Below are 19,243 nucleotides of genomic sequence, written 5' to 3' on the forward strand. Positions count from 1 at the left end.
ATGTCATTAAATTTATAAAGGGTAAAGAAAGCAAAATTTTTAATATATTTATTAAATTAACATAAAACTGAATCAAGTATAAGTATTTGCCTTCAACAAGTGGTTTGCATTGATAAATATTTATTATGCCATATCCTTGGTCAAGCTCTCACGTAACAATTAATTGATAAATTTAAATTTGTAGAAGATAAAGACAAGAATAATACAATTATCTCAAAATTCAAGTAAGCATGGTTTTTATTTTCTGGCATAAAATTAAACTTTGATTACAAATAGTGATTATATATTATGAACATTAGTAATTTTTAAGCATAATGAATTGATGTTTAATGTAATCATTTGTGCTGTTAACTAAAAATTTTATAAAATTACTGGTTATTTTCTATATTTCTCATTGTTGTATCCTCTAAATATGATCTGTTCACCTTTAACATATAACATAGAACTTTCTCCTTGAAATAAAAAATGTCGATTGGTTTATTTACTAAAGACAGTACCCAAATCTTCCACAGCAGGTTATATAAGAATATACGTTGAAGAAAGGCAGGCGAGTCATACGATGATTATATAGATATACTCAGTGAAAATTATGTAGACATTAATAGGATGCACATCACAGTTAAAGTCATTCTCTAACTCCTGCAACATTGGGCAAGCAGAAAAGTTTATTTTTTATTAAAAAAGGAAATCATTACCTTTCTCATAACACACTATTCTCCTACGGTGGCTCCCTGATTTGTTTGGTATATGGAAACTTGTGAATTTGACTCTTTCTTATACCTATCAAATTCCATCTACACTGTATGCATTACCCAGAATTCAGCATATTGTTAGTCATCAATTAAGGTTAACTATAAAATAATTTGATACTGTGAATATAACGTATTTAGAATTAGGTAGTATTCTTGTGTCAGAAAAGTGAAAGGAAAAGGGTACAGTCAGCTGGAAAAGACTAAGGAAAAATAGAAGACTATAACTCACAAGTTAATAATGATCATGTTGAAATCTAGGCTTTATCATATCAGTAGGCTTAAGGCAGGTAGAGGAATAGAAAATTTGGAAACATGATGGGAGATGTGTTTTTGTTAAGCTCCTTTTGGCTGGAATTAATAATATTGTACCATTCAGGATTTTGCCAAACTTAAAAACATATATTTCCTCTTCTTCTTGATCTATTCTCTTTTTTCCTTCTTTCCTATCTTACCAAATTTTTGAAAGAAAAAAAAACAACATTGTATGACCAAAAATATAGCCATTGTCACACAGACCAGCAAGAACCCAATAACATCAAAAGAGTGGTACTGGAACCAGGTGAGGTTGTGAGCAGCTGGCCGCAGGTGCTTGGCTCCTTTGTGACGCATGACAAACTCGATCCAGAAGACTGCGCGATCCAGGGGCTTTACAGGTTGATCATGGTGAATTTTTGATAACCTCATAGCATTCTCTTTATAGCTAGAAGACAAATAAATAGGCAGAAATTAGATAATTTTTGTTTTTATTTTCATTGAAGATAAATATGTGATACATATTTTCTATACAAGTTGAAGTCCATAGTTATCTTAAGAAATAATATAATTCTTGCATGAACTTTTCTAGTTGCACAAGATTTTAGGAGTTACAAAAGGGAGAATGTGGATGAAATATATTCTCAACACAAGATGGTCAAATGTAGACATGAAAAAAATAGAGCAAGTCAGTTGTAAATATATTTGTCTAGCATAATTTTTCTAAAAATAATTTTGATACTGTGTGAACTATACTGTCCAGTACAGTTTCAAGACTAAGATGGTATATAATCTAATGTTGTGGGATAAAAATCATTTTAGACATACATAAACATATCCTCTAATGTCTGGCTGGTTCATATGACAGACAAAGGAAATTGACATTAGCGAGTTATTTTACAGTTCTGAGATGTTGGCACTGTGATAATTACTCCTTGGCACACATTTGTATGTTTGTGATAAAAAGAACAGTGTCTCTCTGTAACATGAAGACTGAACAAAAACCTCTGGTGATTTAAGAAGTGGCATATGAACTTTGAGTTTTTGAGGTAAATTAAAACATTTCCCTAGAATTAGAGCTCTTAATCAACTTGCCATCACAATAGCAATAGGTAGGTAGGGCCAAGATAGTAATTCCACATGGATCATCCTACATTTGAGGCATGCCTACATTTGAGGCAAATAAATAAATTTGTACATGTGAATCAAAAAATATAATAAGAAAAAGGTATGTTTTCCTGTAAATGATGTAGGACAAGGACCATGCTCATAAATTCATTATTTAATGTTTTATTTTACACTAAGGTTTTATGACTGACATGATAAAATATTCTGAATAATTCAAATTTACTATGGTATATTCAAATATAATTCTTAATGTTTATTAATGCCTTTAATGAATAACAGAATGGAGTACAAATACATCCATATATGTGCGCTACACTATACTCTGTGTTCCCAGAGGCAGTATTGGGTTCAGGGTTAAAGTGAAGGTATTTTAAGTTAAATAAATTTTAGGCATTTATTTAGAAATTTCTAACACTATTTATAGTTCTGTTTTTTGCATCAATAGTATTGTCAATGAAATGAGTCAACATCTAAAATATTTGAAGATATTTATTTGGAGCAAAATATGAGTGAACATGGCCCATGACACAGCCCTCAGGAGGTCCTGAGTACATGTGCCCACAGTGGCTGGGGTGCAGCTTGGTTTTACACATTTTAGGAAGGCATAAGACATTAATTAAATACATTTAAGAAATACATTGGTTTGGTCCAGAAAGGTGGGACAACTTGAAGTGGGAGTACATTCAGGTTATATGTAAATTTAAAGATTTTCTGGTTGACAATGGGTTGAATTTGTCTAAAGACCTAGGATCAAATGGAAGGCATGCCTGGGATCAAGGACTGTAGAGATCTAAGTCCTTATTTGCAGAGGAAGTTCAGGTAGTAGGCTTCAGAGAGAACAGGCTGTGAAATGTTTCTTATCAGACTTAAAGTCTGTATTGATGCCAATGCTAGTGAGGTATAATGAGGCATGTTTGACCCTCACTTCTCATTATCGCCTGAAACAGTCTCTCAGATTAAATCTTCAAAGAACCCTGAGTTAGAAGGAATTCCATTCAGATGGTTGGATGGGGAGCTTAGAATTTTATTTTTGGTTTACAGTTTTCAAGTCAATAATAAAATTTAATGATCACTTTAATCGTTAGAGTTAAAGAGAATCACAGACCTTACCTACTCTGATAATTAACAAAATAAACCAAATTGTCAGCCACTAACAACTTTGCAATAGTCTAATTGACTAGACATCAAAGTCAAAGAAAACAGCATAATGAGCCTTGCTGAAGCTTCTAAGCCACCAATTAGCTCCTGAATTATGATTTCTAGAATTATGACTTATACAATATGTATGTATTAATAAAAGTCAATTAATTGGAATGTGGATAGGAAGCAAAAGTCAGTAACAAGGCCTCAGTTTTGGTATGAATCTAAACAAAGTGTCTCTCCTTTTTGAAATGATACACTGGCCTCTGTGTCTAAAACACCTGGCAAAGGGCACTGAATAGATGTTTTTAAGCAGGTTAGTTCCATTTAGAAAAAGCACTAAAGAAGCTCATTACATAATGGTAAAGGGATCAATGCAACAAGAAGAGCTAACTATCCTAAATATATATGCAACCAATACAGGAACTCCAAAATACGTAAAGCAAATGCTTAATGACCTACAAAGAGACTTAGACTCACACACAATAATAGTGGGAAACTTAAACACTCCACTATCAATATTAAACAGATCAACAAGACAGAAAATTAACAAGAATATCCAGGACTTGAACTCAGCTCTGGACCAAGTGGACCTAATAGACATCTACAGAACTCTCCACCACAAAGCCACAGAATATACATTCTTCTCAGCACCACATCACATTTACTCTAAAATTGACCACATCATTGGAAGTAAATCACTCCTCTGCAAATGCAAAAGAATGGAAATCATAACAACCAGTCTCTCAGACCACAGTGCAATCAAATTAGAACTTAGGAGTAAAAAACTCACTCAAGACCTCACAACTACATGGAAACTGAACAACCTGCTTCTGAATGACTACTGGATAAATAATGAAATGAAAGCAGAAATAAAGATGTTCTTCAAAACCAAAGAGAACGAAGACACAATGTACCAGAATCTGTGGGACACATTTAAAGCAGTGTCTAGAGGGAACTTTATAGCACTAAATGTCCACATGAGAAACTAGGAAAGATAAAAAATTGACAACCTAATGTTACAATTAAAAGAACTAGAAGAGCAAGTTCAAACAAATTTGAAAGCTAGCAGAAGACAAGAAATAATTAAGATCAGAACAGAACCGAAGGAGATAGAGACTTAAAAATCCCTTCAAAAAAATCAATAAATCTAGGAACTGTTTTTTTGAAAAGATCAACAAAATAGATAGACCACTAGCCAGACTAATAAAAAGGAAAAGAGAGAAGAATCAAATAGATGTAATAAAAAATGATAAAGGGGATATCACCACCGATTCCACAGAAATACAAACTACCATCAGAGATTACTACAAACAACTCTATGCACATAAACCAGTAAATCTAGAATAAATGAATAAATTCCTGGACACTTACACCCTCCCAAGACTAAACCAGGAAGAAACTGAATCCCTGAATACATCAATAACAAGATCTGAAGTTGAGGCAGCAATTTATAGCCTACCAACTAAAACAAAAGTCCATGACCAGTTGGGTTCACAGCCAATTCTACCAGATATACAAAGAGGAGCTGGTATCATTGCTTCTGAAACTATTTCAAACAATATAAAAAGAGAGAATCTCCCCTAACTCATTTTGTGAGACCAACATCATCCTGATACCAAAACCTGGCAGAGACACAACTGAAAAGGAAAATTTCAGACCAATATCGATGATGAACATTGATGCAAAAATCTTCAATAAAATACTGGCAAACCAATGGCAACAGACTATCAAAAAGCTTATCCATCATGATCAAGTTGGCTTCATCCCAGGGAAGCCAGGCTGGTTCAACACACACAAATCTATAAATGTAATCCATTACATAAACAGAACCAAAGACAAAAACCACACGATTATGTCAATAGATGCAGAGAAGGCCTTCAACAAAATTCAACAGTCTTTTATGCTAAAAAAAAACTCTCAATAAACTAGGTATTGATGGTACATATCTCAAATTAATGAAAGCTATTTATGACAAACCCACAGCCAATATCATACTGAATGGGCAAAAACTGGAAGCATTCCCTTTGAAAACTGGCATTAGACAAAGGTGCCCTCTTTCACCATTCCTATTCAACATAGTATTGGAAGTTCTAGCCAGAGCAATCAGGCAACAAAAAGAAATAAAAGATATTCAATAAAGAAAGGAGGAAGTCAAACTATCTCTATTTCCAGATGACATGATTGTATATTTAGAAGACCCCATTGTTTCAGCCCCAAATCTCCTTAAGCTGATAAGTAGCTTCAGCAAAGTCTCAGGATATAAAATCAATGTGCAAAAATCACAAGCATGACTATACAACAATAACAGACAAACAGAGAGCCAAATCATGAACAAACTCCCATTCAAAATTGCTACAAGGAGAATAAAATACCTAGGAATACAACCAACAAGGGATGTGAAGGACCTCTTCAAAGAGAACTACAAACCACTGCTCAAGGAAATAAGAAAGGACACAAACAGATGAAAAACCTTTCCAGGCTTGTGTTTAGGAAGATATAATACTGTGAAAATGGCCATACTGCCCAAAATAATTTATAGATTCTGTGCTATCCCCATCCAGCTACCATTGACCTTCTTCACAGAACTGGAAAAAACCACCTTAAACTTCATATAGAACCAAAAAAGAGCACATATAGCCAAACCAACCTAAGCAAATAAATAAATAAATGAATAAATAAAATAAAATAAAAAATAAAAAGCTGGAGGCACCATGCTACCTGACTTCAAACCATACTACAAAACTACAGTAATCAAAACAGCATAATACTGATACCAAAACAGAGATATAGACGATTGGAACAGGACAGAGGCACCAGAAGTAACACCACACATCTACAACCATCTGATCTTTGACAAACCAGACAAAAACAAGCAATGGGGAAAGGATTCCCTGTTTAATAAATGGTGTTGAGGTAACTGGCTAGCCATGTGCAGCAAGCTGAAACTGGACCCATTCCTTACACCTTATATAAAAATTAACTCCAGATGAATTAAAGATTTAAACATAAAATCTAACACCATAAAAACGCTAGAAGAAAACCTAGGCAATACCATACAGGACATAGCAATAGGCAAGGACATCATGACTAAAACACCAAAAGCAATGGCAACAAAGGCTAAAATTGACAAGTGGGATCTAATTAAACTAAAGAGCTTCTGCACAGCAAAAGAAACTATCATTAGAGTGAACTGGCAACCAACAGAATGGGAAAAAATTTTTGCAATCTACCCATCTGACAAAGGCCTAATCACCACAATCTACAAAGGAATTAAACAAATTTACAAGAAAAAAACAAACAATCCCATCAAAAAGTGGTTGAAGGATATGAACAGACATTTTTCAAAAGAAGATATTTATGCAGCCAACAAACACATGAAAAAAACCTCATCATCACTGATCATTGGAGAAATGCAATCAAAGCCACATTAAGATAACATCTCATGCCAGTTAGAATGGTGATCATTTAAAAACCTGGATACAACAGTTGCTGGAGAGGATGTGGAGAAATAGGAACACTTTTACACTGTTGATGGGAGTGTAAATTGGTACAACCATTGTGGAAGACAGTGTGGTGATTCCTCAAGGATCTAGAACTAGAAATACCATTTGGCCCATCAATCCCATTACTGGGTACATACCCAAAGGATTATAAATCATTCTATTATAAAGACACATGCACACATATGTTCATTGTGGCACTGTTTACAATAGCAAAGACTTGGAACCAGCCCAAATGCCCATCAATGCTAGACTGGATAAAGAAAATGTGGCACATATACACCATGGAATACTATGCAGCCATAAAAATGGATGAGTTCATGTCTTTTGCAGGGACGTGGATGAAGCTAGAAACCATTATTCTCAGCAGACTGACACAAGAACAGAAAACCAAACACTGCATGTTCTCACTCATAAGTGGGTGTTGAACAATAAGAACACATGGACGCAGGGAGGGGAACATCACACACCAGGGCCTGTTGCGGGGGTGGGAGAGCTAGAGGAGGTTTAGCAGGGGGTGTGAGCACTGGGGAGGGATAGCATTAGGATAAATACCTAATGCAAATGAAGGGGGATGAACGCAGCAAACCACCATGGCATGTGTATACCTAAGTAACAATCCTGCATGATCTGCACATGTATCCCAGAACTTAAAGTATTATTTTTTTAAAAAAAAGCACTAAATTCTATCTGAGTTAATTTTCTCCTCTACTTCCTGAATCTCAGCCTTCAGGAAAAGTGAATGGACTATCACATCTATCCTTCAAGCTTTGTGCATAAAAACAATTGAGTCCAATACAGCATAGAAACAAGTTTAAGGCACCTATAGAAATTCAGAGCAAACACCAAGACCAAGATACAAAAACAACCTGATAACCACTGACATATTGAAAAATAAATGAGAAACTAAGAATGCAACCAGGCATGATATATAGTCCAAAGAAGAGGAGATTCAAAGTATGGTAATAGTGGGAGAGTAATTAATATTATATCAAAATTGAATTATAAAGCAAGAGGCCATGATAAGGAAATAGGTGAGCTGATGAAATAAGTTGTTAAAAATGACAGCTCAAAGAATTAACAAAGAAATTAGAAACAGCAAGCAATGCCCGTGGTAAAAATAATACATTTGCTAATTTGTGAACTATTTGAGACAATCTCAATGAACTAAGAATAGTAAAAATTGATTCGAACAATTAGACAGAAAATAGTAGAGGAAAACATAACAGAATATTTTATCAGAGGGAAGACTAAACTGGTGCTCCTGAAGTAAAGATTAAAAATGGAAATAAAAGACATTCTAAGAAAAAATACACAGAAAATTAATTTATGAACAGAAAAACTGGATAATTTTTTCCCTAGATTAACAGCGTTGTAAGGACACAGTATAATTGAAGGAAAATAGGTAAAATAATTTGGAAGAATACACCATAATTGAGTTTCTGAATTTTAAAAAGTAAAAATTTCTTTTTCCAAGCTGAAAAGAAAACAGAAAGATAAAATGGTCAGACAGGATTCAGAAATCCTATAACATCATTTAAATTAGAAGGTCATGAATAACATTTCCACAGGTCTGAAGAAAAAAAAGAGAGAGCTAAGTATATTATATTCAGACAAAACTGATTCTTATAACAAAGCAATAAGCAAATATTGCTAAACATAATTTCAGAGAATTCAATATCCAAGTCTTTTTTTTTTAAACATAAAGATAAGTTTTTTATTTTATAAAAGTATATAGGAAAATCAAATTTAATTATTGTTTATAAGAAGTGCATTCCATTAATAGATCAGATATATTTGGAATTTTAATAAAAGTGAAAAATTATAATTCACAAATTATGTACTTAGAATATAAAGTTTTTCTTTTTTTATTGCATTTTAAGTTTTGGGGTACATTTGAAAAACATGCAAGGTTGTTGCATAGGTGCACACGTGGCAGTGTGATTTGCTGCCTTCCTCCCCTTCACCTATATCTGGCATTTCTCCCCATGCTATCCCTCCCCAACTCCCCACCCCCCGCTGTCCCCCCCACTCCCCCACAACAGACCCCAGTGTATAGTGCTCCCCTCCCTGTGTCCATGTGTTCCCATTGTTCAATACCCATCTATGAGTGAGAACATGCGATGTTTGATTTTTGTGTTCTTGGGTCAGTTTGCTGAGAATGATGGTTTCCAGGTTCATCCATATCCTTACAAAGGATGGGAACTCATCGTTTTTGATGGCTGCATAATATTCTATGGTGTATATGTGCCACATTTTTCCTGTCCAGTCTATCATCGATGGGCATTTGGGTTGGTTCCAGGTCTTTGCTATTGTAAACTGTGTTGCAATGAACATTCGTGTGCATGTGTCCTTAAAGTAGAACGATTTATAATCCTTTGGATATATACCCAGTAATGGGATTGCTGGGTCAAATGGGATTTCTATTTCTAGGTCCTTGAGGAATCGCCACACTGTCTTCCACAATGGTTGAACTAATTTACACTCCCAACAGTGTAAAAGTGTTCCTATTTCTCCACATCCTCTCCAGCATCTGTCTCCAGATTTTTTAATGATCGCCATTCTAACTGGTGTGAGATGGTATCTCAATGTAGTTTTGATTTGCATTTCTCTCATGACCAGTGATGATGAGCATTTTTCCATATGCTTGTTGACCTCATGTATGTCTTCTTTTGTAAAGTATCTGTTCATATCCTTTGCCCATTTTTGAATGGGCTTGTTTGTTTTTTTCTTGTAAATCTGTTTTAGTTTGTTGTAAATTCTGGATATCAGCCCTTTGTCAGATTGGTAAACTGCAAAAATTTTTTCCCATTCTGTTGGTTGCCAATTCACTCTATTGACTGTTTCTTTTGCCGTGCAGAAGCTGTGGAGTTTGATTAGGTCCCATTTGTCTATTTTGGCTTTTGTTGCCAATGCTTTCGGTGTTTTGGTCATAAAGTCCTTGCCTACGCCTATGTCCTGAATGGTTTTGCCTAGGTTTCCTTCTAGGGTTTTTATGGTGTTAGGTCTTATGTTTAAGTCTTTAATCCATCTGGAGTCAATTTTAGTGTAAGGTGTCAGGAAGGGGTCGAGTTTCTGCTTTCTGCATATGGGGCTAGCCAGTTTTCCCAACACCACTTATTGAACAGGGAATCCTTTCCCCATTGCTTGTTTTTATCAGGTTTGTCAACGATCGGATGGTTGTGCCAAGTCTTTATTGAAAGAAAATTCCATGTGAGATAATCAGTCAAGAAATAAATCCTAAATATTTGGAACAAATTATCTCTAATTCAATGGTGAACACTGAGTCCTTTAAAATGTAGGAAAAAACCTAAATAAATATGAGAAAAATAAATGACATAAATATTGGTAAAGTAAAATTAAAATATGTCATAAAAATTTGGAATAAGATAACTTTCAAAGCAGGAGTTCAACTATAAGTGGCTAAAATTAAAACACATAATCAAAAATAAAGAATGAAAATTACATATACATATATCATATTATTTCGTACCTTTGGTGAGGTCTTTCAGAGAAAAATATAAGACATAAGTGTGTGTGTGTGTGTGTGTGTGTACATAAGCTTGTGTGTATATATATGTACAAGAAAAATAAGATGCAAGTATATGTATATATATGTACACACATATATATATACACATATACATACACACATATACTAAGCTATACATATACATATATATAAATTATATACTGGTATAGAATGGTATATACTCAGTGTTATTAATAGTTATTTCTAAATGATTTTTACTGGGCATATTATCATTTCAATTTTGTACTTACTGATTAGTTTATAATATGTAAATGCTTATTAATTAGTTTATAAGATTAAGCAAATTATCCAGACCAAAAAAATGAGAATTTATATAATCATAGCATTCTTTGTTGTGAAAAAATATTAAAAGACTATTTGAAGTCTTAGGTTTTTCTTTTTTTTACGATTTCAGCAAATCACTTCAGCAGTTTGGCAAATGAAATGGATTTTCTATTGGTCAGGTTACAGTTGTTATTTAAAAATAATTACAAAAGTATGAAAGAATGAATATTTTCTGGTACTATATATAACATAATTAATGTGAGATAAATCTTTAAGAGCCTTAGTACTTACGAAGGTTCATTAATGACTGTTCTCAAAGCACTAAGCAAATCCACACTTGTCATTGTGTTTAGGTTCACTTCCACAGCTGCTCCTTTGGCCTTCATGTGAGCAATGTTATCAGGCTGATCAGCAAACATGGGAACTCCCACCATAGGGACTCCATGGTAAATAGCTTCATAGATCCCATTAGTTCCACCATGAGTGATAAAAGCTTTGGTTTTGGGATGACCTAATTTGACGGTGGAGTGAAAAGTGGGTGTGTAATTATAACACATTAGCAGAATTTTAGAGACAGAAGGGGTCAAAAAGCTCCAATATAACACATTAAAGAAGGATCTGTCTTCTACTAAAGCAGAGAAAATAGGGCATTGCTATCTCAGAAAATTGTGATCCCAGGAAAAGCAGTAATTAACAGTCCTTGTGCTTTCTGGAAATATATTACTAAGAAGATATCTGAACTGAAAATGAAACTTGAAGTGCGATGAATCTTAACTGAAAATGTCTTTTTGTGAACCAGAGGAAGCATGAATCTATAAAAATTAATAACCAATTATTTAATGATATCTGCTTTAAAATTGGGTGTAATACAATTTTAAATTATTAAAAACTTATTAAATTTATTTGCTACTAAAAAGTTACTTGTCTATTGTCCCACTGTACAGCTTTTCTATCCCCACAGTCTTACCAAGAAGATCATTCTGGGGTATCCAATCATAGAGTTGAGTATTGCTTCCTAATGTAGCTGGTTTCTTTCCTTTGTATCTCCATAAAACCTGTGGAAAATTGTGCTTTAATTTTGCAAGGAAAAACATAATGAGGACATTTTAAGCTGGTAGAATATTTAGAAATCATTTAGCTAGCTACTTGGAAGATTGGAATTACATAAGCAGTAGTTTACAAATGTTGAGATATATAGTAGGACTATTTATATCTACCTTTTTGTAAAGTCTTGTATTAATAGTCTATTAAGTATAGTATTATTGTTTTGATATTTATCACTTCAAAGCTTTTGGAAGTGATATTTTAAGTGAAGAAATAGGACATAAACAGGACCAGTTTAACCAATCACAACATAGAGATGAAAAATCATGAAGAATGTTATGTGCTTTAACCAATACATAAATATAAAGAGTCCTAGGATGTTTCATGAACAGGAGTATAAAAATAATACAAATGCAGAAATGTAGAGATAAAAATTAAGGTTAATCGAATCACATAAATCAGAAAATGTATGTTGTCGGACTATAATATTTGAATTTTAATTGTTTTTAGCTAGAGAATATTCAACCTAGAAAGACTAAGTGAATCTAGGCTTCTACTAAACCAACTGCACTTTGATAGCATTGTAATAAAACCTAGGCACTTAAATTATATTTTTAGCATAATTTCTCCCTGCTTTGTGTATACACTCTCTCTTTTCCTGGGCTATGGAGCTAACATATTTTAGAACTTTTGAAAATAGTCAGTGGAGAACAAAAAAAAGATTCAAATAGGAAAAGGTCAGTGGAGGCTTAAAGTTTTCATTTCTATTCCATTAAAACTAAATGACTTCATAAAAGTATCTGTTTCAAAAATAATGCTGAGGCTCAATAGGCAAATGATTGGTAATATACACAGTTTTAATGTTCTACACAATTTTATTCACAACTGTTACTAGTGATAGTGTATGAGTTTCAACTTTCATATGGAAAGAGCGTTACTAGCCACACTCTCTCCCATTAGTAAAAAACTGGGTACCAGGATCCGAGGCTGTACTGACCTTCTGTGGAATCTGGGCAAGGGCTGAGGCAATAAGATTGGCCTTTTCTTCTGTAAGGTTTTTGACCATTGATCCCAGAGAAAACACCACAACGCCATCTTTACCTGAACTCTGGATAAATTCTTCCATTTCCTGCATACATAACATATTTTCTATTACAAAGATGTGTCATCATAGGAAAAAATAAGTTTACTTACCCATTAAAGTAGGTAAAATTAGGAGAGGTGTTAGAGAAATTGTTAGACTGATCTGTCTTCTGACATGTAGAAAGATCTAGTATCTATTTTATTATTATTTTTTTCCGAACAGAGTCTCACTCTTGTCACCCAGGCTGGAGCGCAGTGGCATGTATCTCTGCTCACTGCAGCCTCGCTTCTCCAGTTCAAGTGATTCTCACACCTCAGTCTCCTCAGTAGCTGGGATTATAGGCGCATGCCACCATGCCCAGCTAAGTTTTGTATTTTTTGTAGAGATGGGGTTTCACCATGTTGGCCAGGCTGGTCTCATATTCTGGGCCTTCAGTGATCCACCTGCCTCGGTCTCCCAAAGTCCTGGAATCACAGGCATGAGCCACTGTGACCAGTCAGGTCTATTCTCCTTAAGAGAAAACATGTTTCTGAAATGTGTAACTTAAATGTATAATCAATGGTTACAAGTCCAATCATAGAACCAAAACCATTACAGAAATGAACACTAAATAAGGGACACCTCTTCTCATGGTAACTGAAATTGTTACTCCCAAGGCTTAATTTAACCAACCAATAGGGTTGTTTGCAAACTCATAGGAACAGTTTTTGGAAGGAAGCCCAATAAAGAATCCTGAGTTAGGCTTTAAAATTTATTAGCATGCCAGTTATATCTAACAGATTATTAATAAATTTACTGGTTCCTGTTAAGCATTCAAGATCATTTTCTAAAGTTTATGCCTTCCCTTATTTGAGAAGAAATTTGTTTAAAATGTCATTTAATAGTAATGTATTTTAGAATACAATAAAGTGTATCTCCAACTATAATCACAATGATGCCTATGAGACAGTGCATCTCTGTCTTTCTGATGTATAAACTGCCATAGATGTGATGTTAGCTATCTGCCCTTAATTTGAGCCTTAAAGAAAAAGCGAAATATGAATTTCTCTGCCAGTAAAATTTCCTAGCTCATTACTGGGTCATTACATTTGCTAGTTTATGACTAGCAAAATTATTAGGGGAGGGTGGTATCTTAAGTGAAAGTAGACTTCTACTTTTGGCTTAATGTCAGTAGTGTATTTCTGAGGTCCCAGGAATTGATGCTTTGCCATTTTGATTCATCTTCCAAACAGATATTGATTCATTAAAATAACACACAAACATACACACACACACACACAAACATACACACTTACCATACTAAAATGGATTTTTCATATGACAGTCTCTTGTTGCTTTTGTATTCTGTGTACCCAATGATTGGCATTTCATCAGCAATATAATCCAAGATTGGTATTTATATTTCCCAAAGTCTGTATCATTATTTAAGTTGATTGAATATGTAATGGAGAAATGTTTGCTATTGTAAAATATGGCTAATTTGTCTTTGTGAAATTGTGAGAGTGTGTGTGTGTGTTTGTGTAAAAAGTGGGTTTGGGAGGAAAAATATGATAATGTGGAATGGGTTGTTATCCAGTGATCTATGGGCATGCCATATATATTTCTTTCTTTATTTATATATTGATACATTATATCCTATAAGGAACATTCACTAGAGCTTGCCTGCAGCCTAACTTGACAGGTAAGAAAATCTTGAAATAAAATTTTCAGAATCCTGAAATAAAATTTTAAACTTAAATATGTATTTTACCATAAACAGAAATTTAGTACTGTTCTGGGAAACTGCAACTTTCTGAAAAGATTGTGTTTGTTTGTGTGTGTATCAAATAAATGATAACCTGTTTCCTCATTCCCTATTGATAGTTAAATACATTGTTCCTACCATGTTTACCTATATTCTATTTTGCTTCTCAACACTTTTTCTGTATAACATTTCTGATATTCTACATTTCCTCTCTGAACACTTCGTGTTATGGCATACAATATCTTTTTCATGTCATAAAAACCTGACACCGTATTTATAAAGAACAATACAATATTTGAGTGTCTCAGTTTTATAATATCTACTTTATGCTGATGAATCTGAATTTACTTTCAATGTGTTCTGCTGGGATTTACACTTTGTACTACCTAAATGATTTCTAGAAATTAATGAAAATCTTTTTGGTTCCTTAAAGTAAATAGGTCAAAAACTAAAATCACCATTGTCAATGCAAAAGAGTTTTTTCATCAATTGTTTCCTAACAGTAGAGGTCACAACTATCCATTAAATTCTCAAGATTAAAACCTAAGAGCTCTGTCTCATTTCATTGTCTTCCTTCAATAATGATCTCTTTTTGTTATTAAATAACTTAAATTTATTGTTATTTTTTATTTATTTTTTAAATTTTATTTATTATACTTTATGTTCTGGGGTACATGTGCGGATCGTGCAGACTTCTTACTCACCAAATTCTATGGAATTCACTCAAGAGTTTTCATGAAAACATCTTTATCTCTTAAGAAATCGGTAAATGTCCCTGTTCAAAATGCTATGTGGCTTGTTAAGAAGACTATGGCAGTCTCCCTAGTAATTTCTGTGATCTGGTTTTCTGTCCCTCCAGGTCCAGTATCAAGATATAGAGATACTGATATCTGTAAGACACAACTAGAATGATTTTACTCTTCAGTTCAAATTGTCGATATAAATTCCAAAACACCTAATACCACCTGTAGGAGAAATCTATCATGAGGAAAATAGACGTGGAGTAGCAAACTGAAATGTCCAGCAGCATTTCTTTGTTATTGAGGCTATAAACTTTAAAAGAAAATTAGGTATTTTATTATAAGGAGCATAAAATCCTCCACTGTTGTGAACCTACCTTAGGTAAAGGTTTGGCAGGTTTGCAGTGCAATCCTCCAACAAACTCAAAATTAGGTAAGTATGGACGAGGAAATTCAAAATCCCAATATGTTCGGATTAACCAAATTTCAGCTTTCCCCATAGTCTCACATAATGTCGTGGGTTTTCCTGGAGAAAATGAAAAAAATTGAATGGAGGAAATTAGCATATATGTTTGCTGAGGAAAAAAAGTATCAGTAATTTCCTGATAAGCTATTACGGAAAAAATCAATTAGGTCTTCTAGAATACATCATATCTATATATTAAGAGGAAGGAGAAATTAAACAGGAAGGATGGAAGGAGAGAAGGAAGGAAGGGAGGGAGGGAGGGAGGGAAGGAAGAGAGGAAAGCAAGGAAAAGGGAGAAAAAAGGAACAAAGAGAGAAGAAGAGAGAGAGGGTGAGAAGGAGAAAGGGAAGAAAAGAGGGAGTAGAATGGAACCTGGGAAAGAAATGAAGGAGAGAAGAATTTTAGTTAGTGAAAAAGAAGTAATGTGTAAGTGTCATTTCACAATAATAAATCAATCAAAATTAAACTACAGCTAACATTCATTTTCTTTGTGCAATTGAATGGCAGATAACTTCAAGACAGCCGATCTGGAAGCATTGTTAGCTTGCCTCTCCCACTTGAAAAGACAATATAGTGAGTAGAGATTCATACTGTGAATTTTTTTACAAGAAGCAACACAGGAACTTTACAGAAAGAACAAAAGCAACTATAAACCCTTCGAAAAAAGTGGTGGGGAGCAACCTATCCTGTGAACCAGGTGAAAAACTCTTGAGTTCCCAGAGTGTGGGTGGGGATAAACTGCCGCTGGGATATATACTCCTACTGGGAAACCTGGAAATCCAGACCATGGGGAAATGCCTTAACCCTACCCAGTGCTGGTGCTGCTTTAAACAGTGGGAAATAGATGAGAAAGAGCAGCATCTGGACGTGGTTTGTGTGCACTCCCAGACTCAGCAAGGACAGAGAAAAGTCACTCCTAATCCTATGCCACAAGGGTCCTTGCAGAAGTCTGCCAGCTAACTCAGGTGTGGTCACAGGTTGAGAGAAGTTCCCAATAAATAAACTGAGAATAAAAATAAAATCTTGAGTGGGGACAAACCCCCTTTGTCCAGAACTGAGGAATGAATATGAGGTGTGCTATAGCCACAGACACAGGAGATGAACGTCCCAGCTTCAGAGGAGCATGGCCTGAAAGCCACAGTTTCCATCTCAGTGGGTGTGTTAGGCCTTTCTCTCATTCCTATGAAGAAATACTTGAAACTGAGTAACTTATTTTAAATAAGAGGTTTAATTGGCTCATGGTCCCACAGGCTATACAGGAAGCATAGTGTCTTCTGCTTCTGAAGAGGCCTCAGAAAGCTTCTAATCACGGCAGAAGGCAAGGGGGCAGCAGATTGTTTTGCATGATGGGAGCTGCAGCAAGAGAGAGAGTGAGGGGAAAGATACTATATACTTAAAAGAAAATCAGATCTCAAGGCCAGGTGCAGTGGCTCACACCTGCCATCCCAGCACTTTGGGAGGCTGGGGCAGGTGGATCACAAGATCAGGAAATGGAGACCATCCTGGCCAACATGGTGAAACCGTGTCTCTACTAAAATACAAAAAAATTAGCTGGGTGTGGCGGCATGCACCTGTAGTCCCAGCTACTTCAGGAGGCTGAGTCAGGGGAATTGCTTGAACCCAGGAGGTGGAGGTTGCAGTGAGCCGAGATCATACCACTGCACTCCAGCCTGGCTACAGAGCAAGACTCTGTCTCACAAAACAAAACAAAACAAAACACCCAGATCTCATGATAACTCACTCACTATCACAAGAACAGTACCAAGGGAGGATGGTGCTAAATCATTCATAAATACTCTACCCCATGATCCAATCCTCTCCAACCAGGCCCCACTTCTAACATTGGGGATTACAATTTGACATAAGATTTGGGCAGGGACACAGATCCAAACCATATCAGTGGGGAAGGCTTCTGACCTGGGGCAGTTTTGAGTTTTAAGAGGAGTGTACCTGGAATCCAGTTACCTGCTGCTAGTGGAACAATGCAAATGTGAGACCTGCCTCGCCAAGTGTGTGGGAGGAGGTGAGGTTTATTTCCTGCTGCTACATATACTCCCCATGTAGATTCTTCTGTGCAGCAGAGGCAGCTGTACTTCTCCCTGGAACATTACTACAGCAGCCAGAGAGCTTCTCTCTGACACTCATTGTGACCACTGCTTGCATCTACATAGGGAGAGCTAGAACACAGACTTGGCTGACCCAGCCTCCACCTGTCCTTGCCCTTGCACTTGCCCTGGAAGCTTAACAGAAAGGACAGAGTACCTTCCCTGGGTAACATAAGGCAAGCACAAAACTCACTTCTACCACTACAGTTGGAGCTGTTTTGCAAGTGCCACCTCATGGTTAGAGGCCAACTGGCATAGTCCATAACAGCATCTGCAGGCAGAATAACACAACACCAAGAAGGAAAAAAACTTGTACATGACTTCAACTATCACTATGGCCTGCATCACTTTGGATAATGTGCCAGAACATTACTACTACAGCTGGCATTTGAGAAAGTCAATACGCTAAGGCTAATAACCAAGGAATCTCACAAAGTCTATGTAACTCCCCTGTCACCACTGTCATAGCTGGGGCTGGTATCCACTGCTGGAGACTAGAGGACAGGTCACATCACTTGATCCCTTGCAGGTATTCCCTTGCACCAGCCTGGAGTGTGACGGCTCCACTGGGTGGCTAGATTCAGAGGAGCAGCAGCATTCATAGTAGTCTGGTCCTCAGAGACTCCTCTCTTAGGCAAAGGAAGAGCACCCCACACCCATGCAACTTGAGAAGTTAAATGGCAGAGTAAAAGTAGGAAAACCTGAATAATTAATATAATCGAGAAAAAATATATTATTGGAATGGAAATCAAATTAGAAGTCTATCATACTTAAAAATAGATAAACTTAAAAATGATTATCTGACTAAATCTAGTAATATATTAACAAAAGATATGAGAAAGTTGGACTCATTATAATAATGAAATGATAGCTTTAAACTGAAAAATAAATAAATTTCCCTTATTAAAAGGTAAAAAGAGAAAAATCCTATCATTTCAAGCAATAAAAAACTCAACAATTGTTCAAAATCTTAAAATCCTATTAGTAAATTACAAGTAGGAAAGACTCAAAAGAAAAAACTTCCATAAAAGATAAAGTTTATGTTAAAATAGTAAGAGCATTCTTATCAAGATGAGAAAAAATCAATGGTATGTACTAATGACAACTTTAATTCAACACTTTACACTTTAATTCAATATTTTACATTACTGCAGTTAAACAAGAAAAACAATTTTTAGATTAAAAAAGATTAGGAGTTCTATCTATCTATCTATCCATCTATCTAACTATCTATCTGATATCATGTTATGTAGCAAATCAAAATTAATATGTAGATAAATCTTCAAAATGAACATGAAAAGTCGTAATTTTGCTGAATGCAAAACCATAACATAGCAAATGCAATTTCTGTGCACAAGTAGATAAAAATTTAATTTTAAATTTAAATTTCCACCGAAAAACTTGAAATAATTTTTTAAAAAGTTACATAATCTATTTAAGTTTAGAATTATAAAATTATATTAAAACC

General features: G+C 35.0%; 1 protein-coding gene across 4 annotated transcripts in view; it reads right to left on the reverse strand.

Annotated features, from left to right (window-relative positions):
* Positions 1 to 213: 213 nt before the first annotated feature.
* LOC105731570 (UDP-glucuronosyltransferase 2A1) overlaps positions 214 to 19,243 on the reverse strand; it is a 48,087-nt gene continuing 29,057 nt past the window's right edge. For 2 of the 4 annotated variants that reach the window (XM_064364340.1, XM_012473407.2), the window contains 5 exons: positions 15,582 to 15,730; positions 12,634 to 12,765; positions 11,560 to 11,647; positions 10,884 to 11,103; positions 214 to 1,452 (listed from right to left, as the gene is read on the reverse strand). In XM_064364340.1, the coding sequence (XP_064220410.1) occupies positions 1,173 to 1,452; positions 10,884 to 11,103; positions 11,560 to 11,647; positions 12,634 to 12,765; positions 15,582 to 15,730 (869 nt within the window). In that variant the 3' untranslated portion in view covers positions 214 to 1,172. The remainder of the gene's footprint in view (positions 1,453 to 10,883; positions 11,104 to 11,559; positions 11,648 to 12,633; positions 12,766 to 15,581; positions 15,731 to 19,243) is intronic. The other 2 variants (XM_064364345.1, XM_012473408.2) reach the window with 1 other exon arrangement.

This window comes from Aotus nancymaae, unplaced genomic scaffold (assembly GCF_030222135.1).
Source record: "Aotus nancymaae isolate 86718 unplaced genomic scaffold, 86718_ANA_hifiasm-v0.15.2.pri h1tg000006l, whole genome shotgun sequence".
NCBI classification, from domain to species: Eukaryota; Metazoa; Chordata; class Mammalia; order Primates; family Aotidae; genus Aotus; species Aotus nancymaae.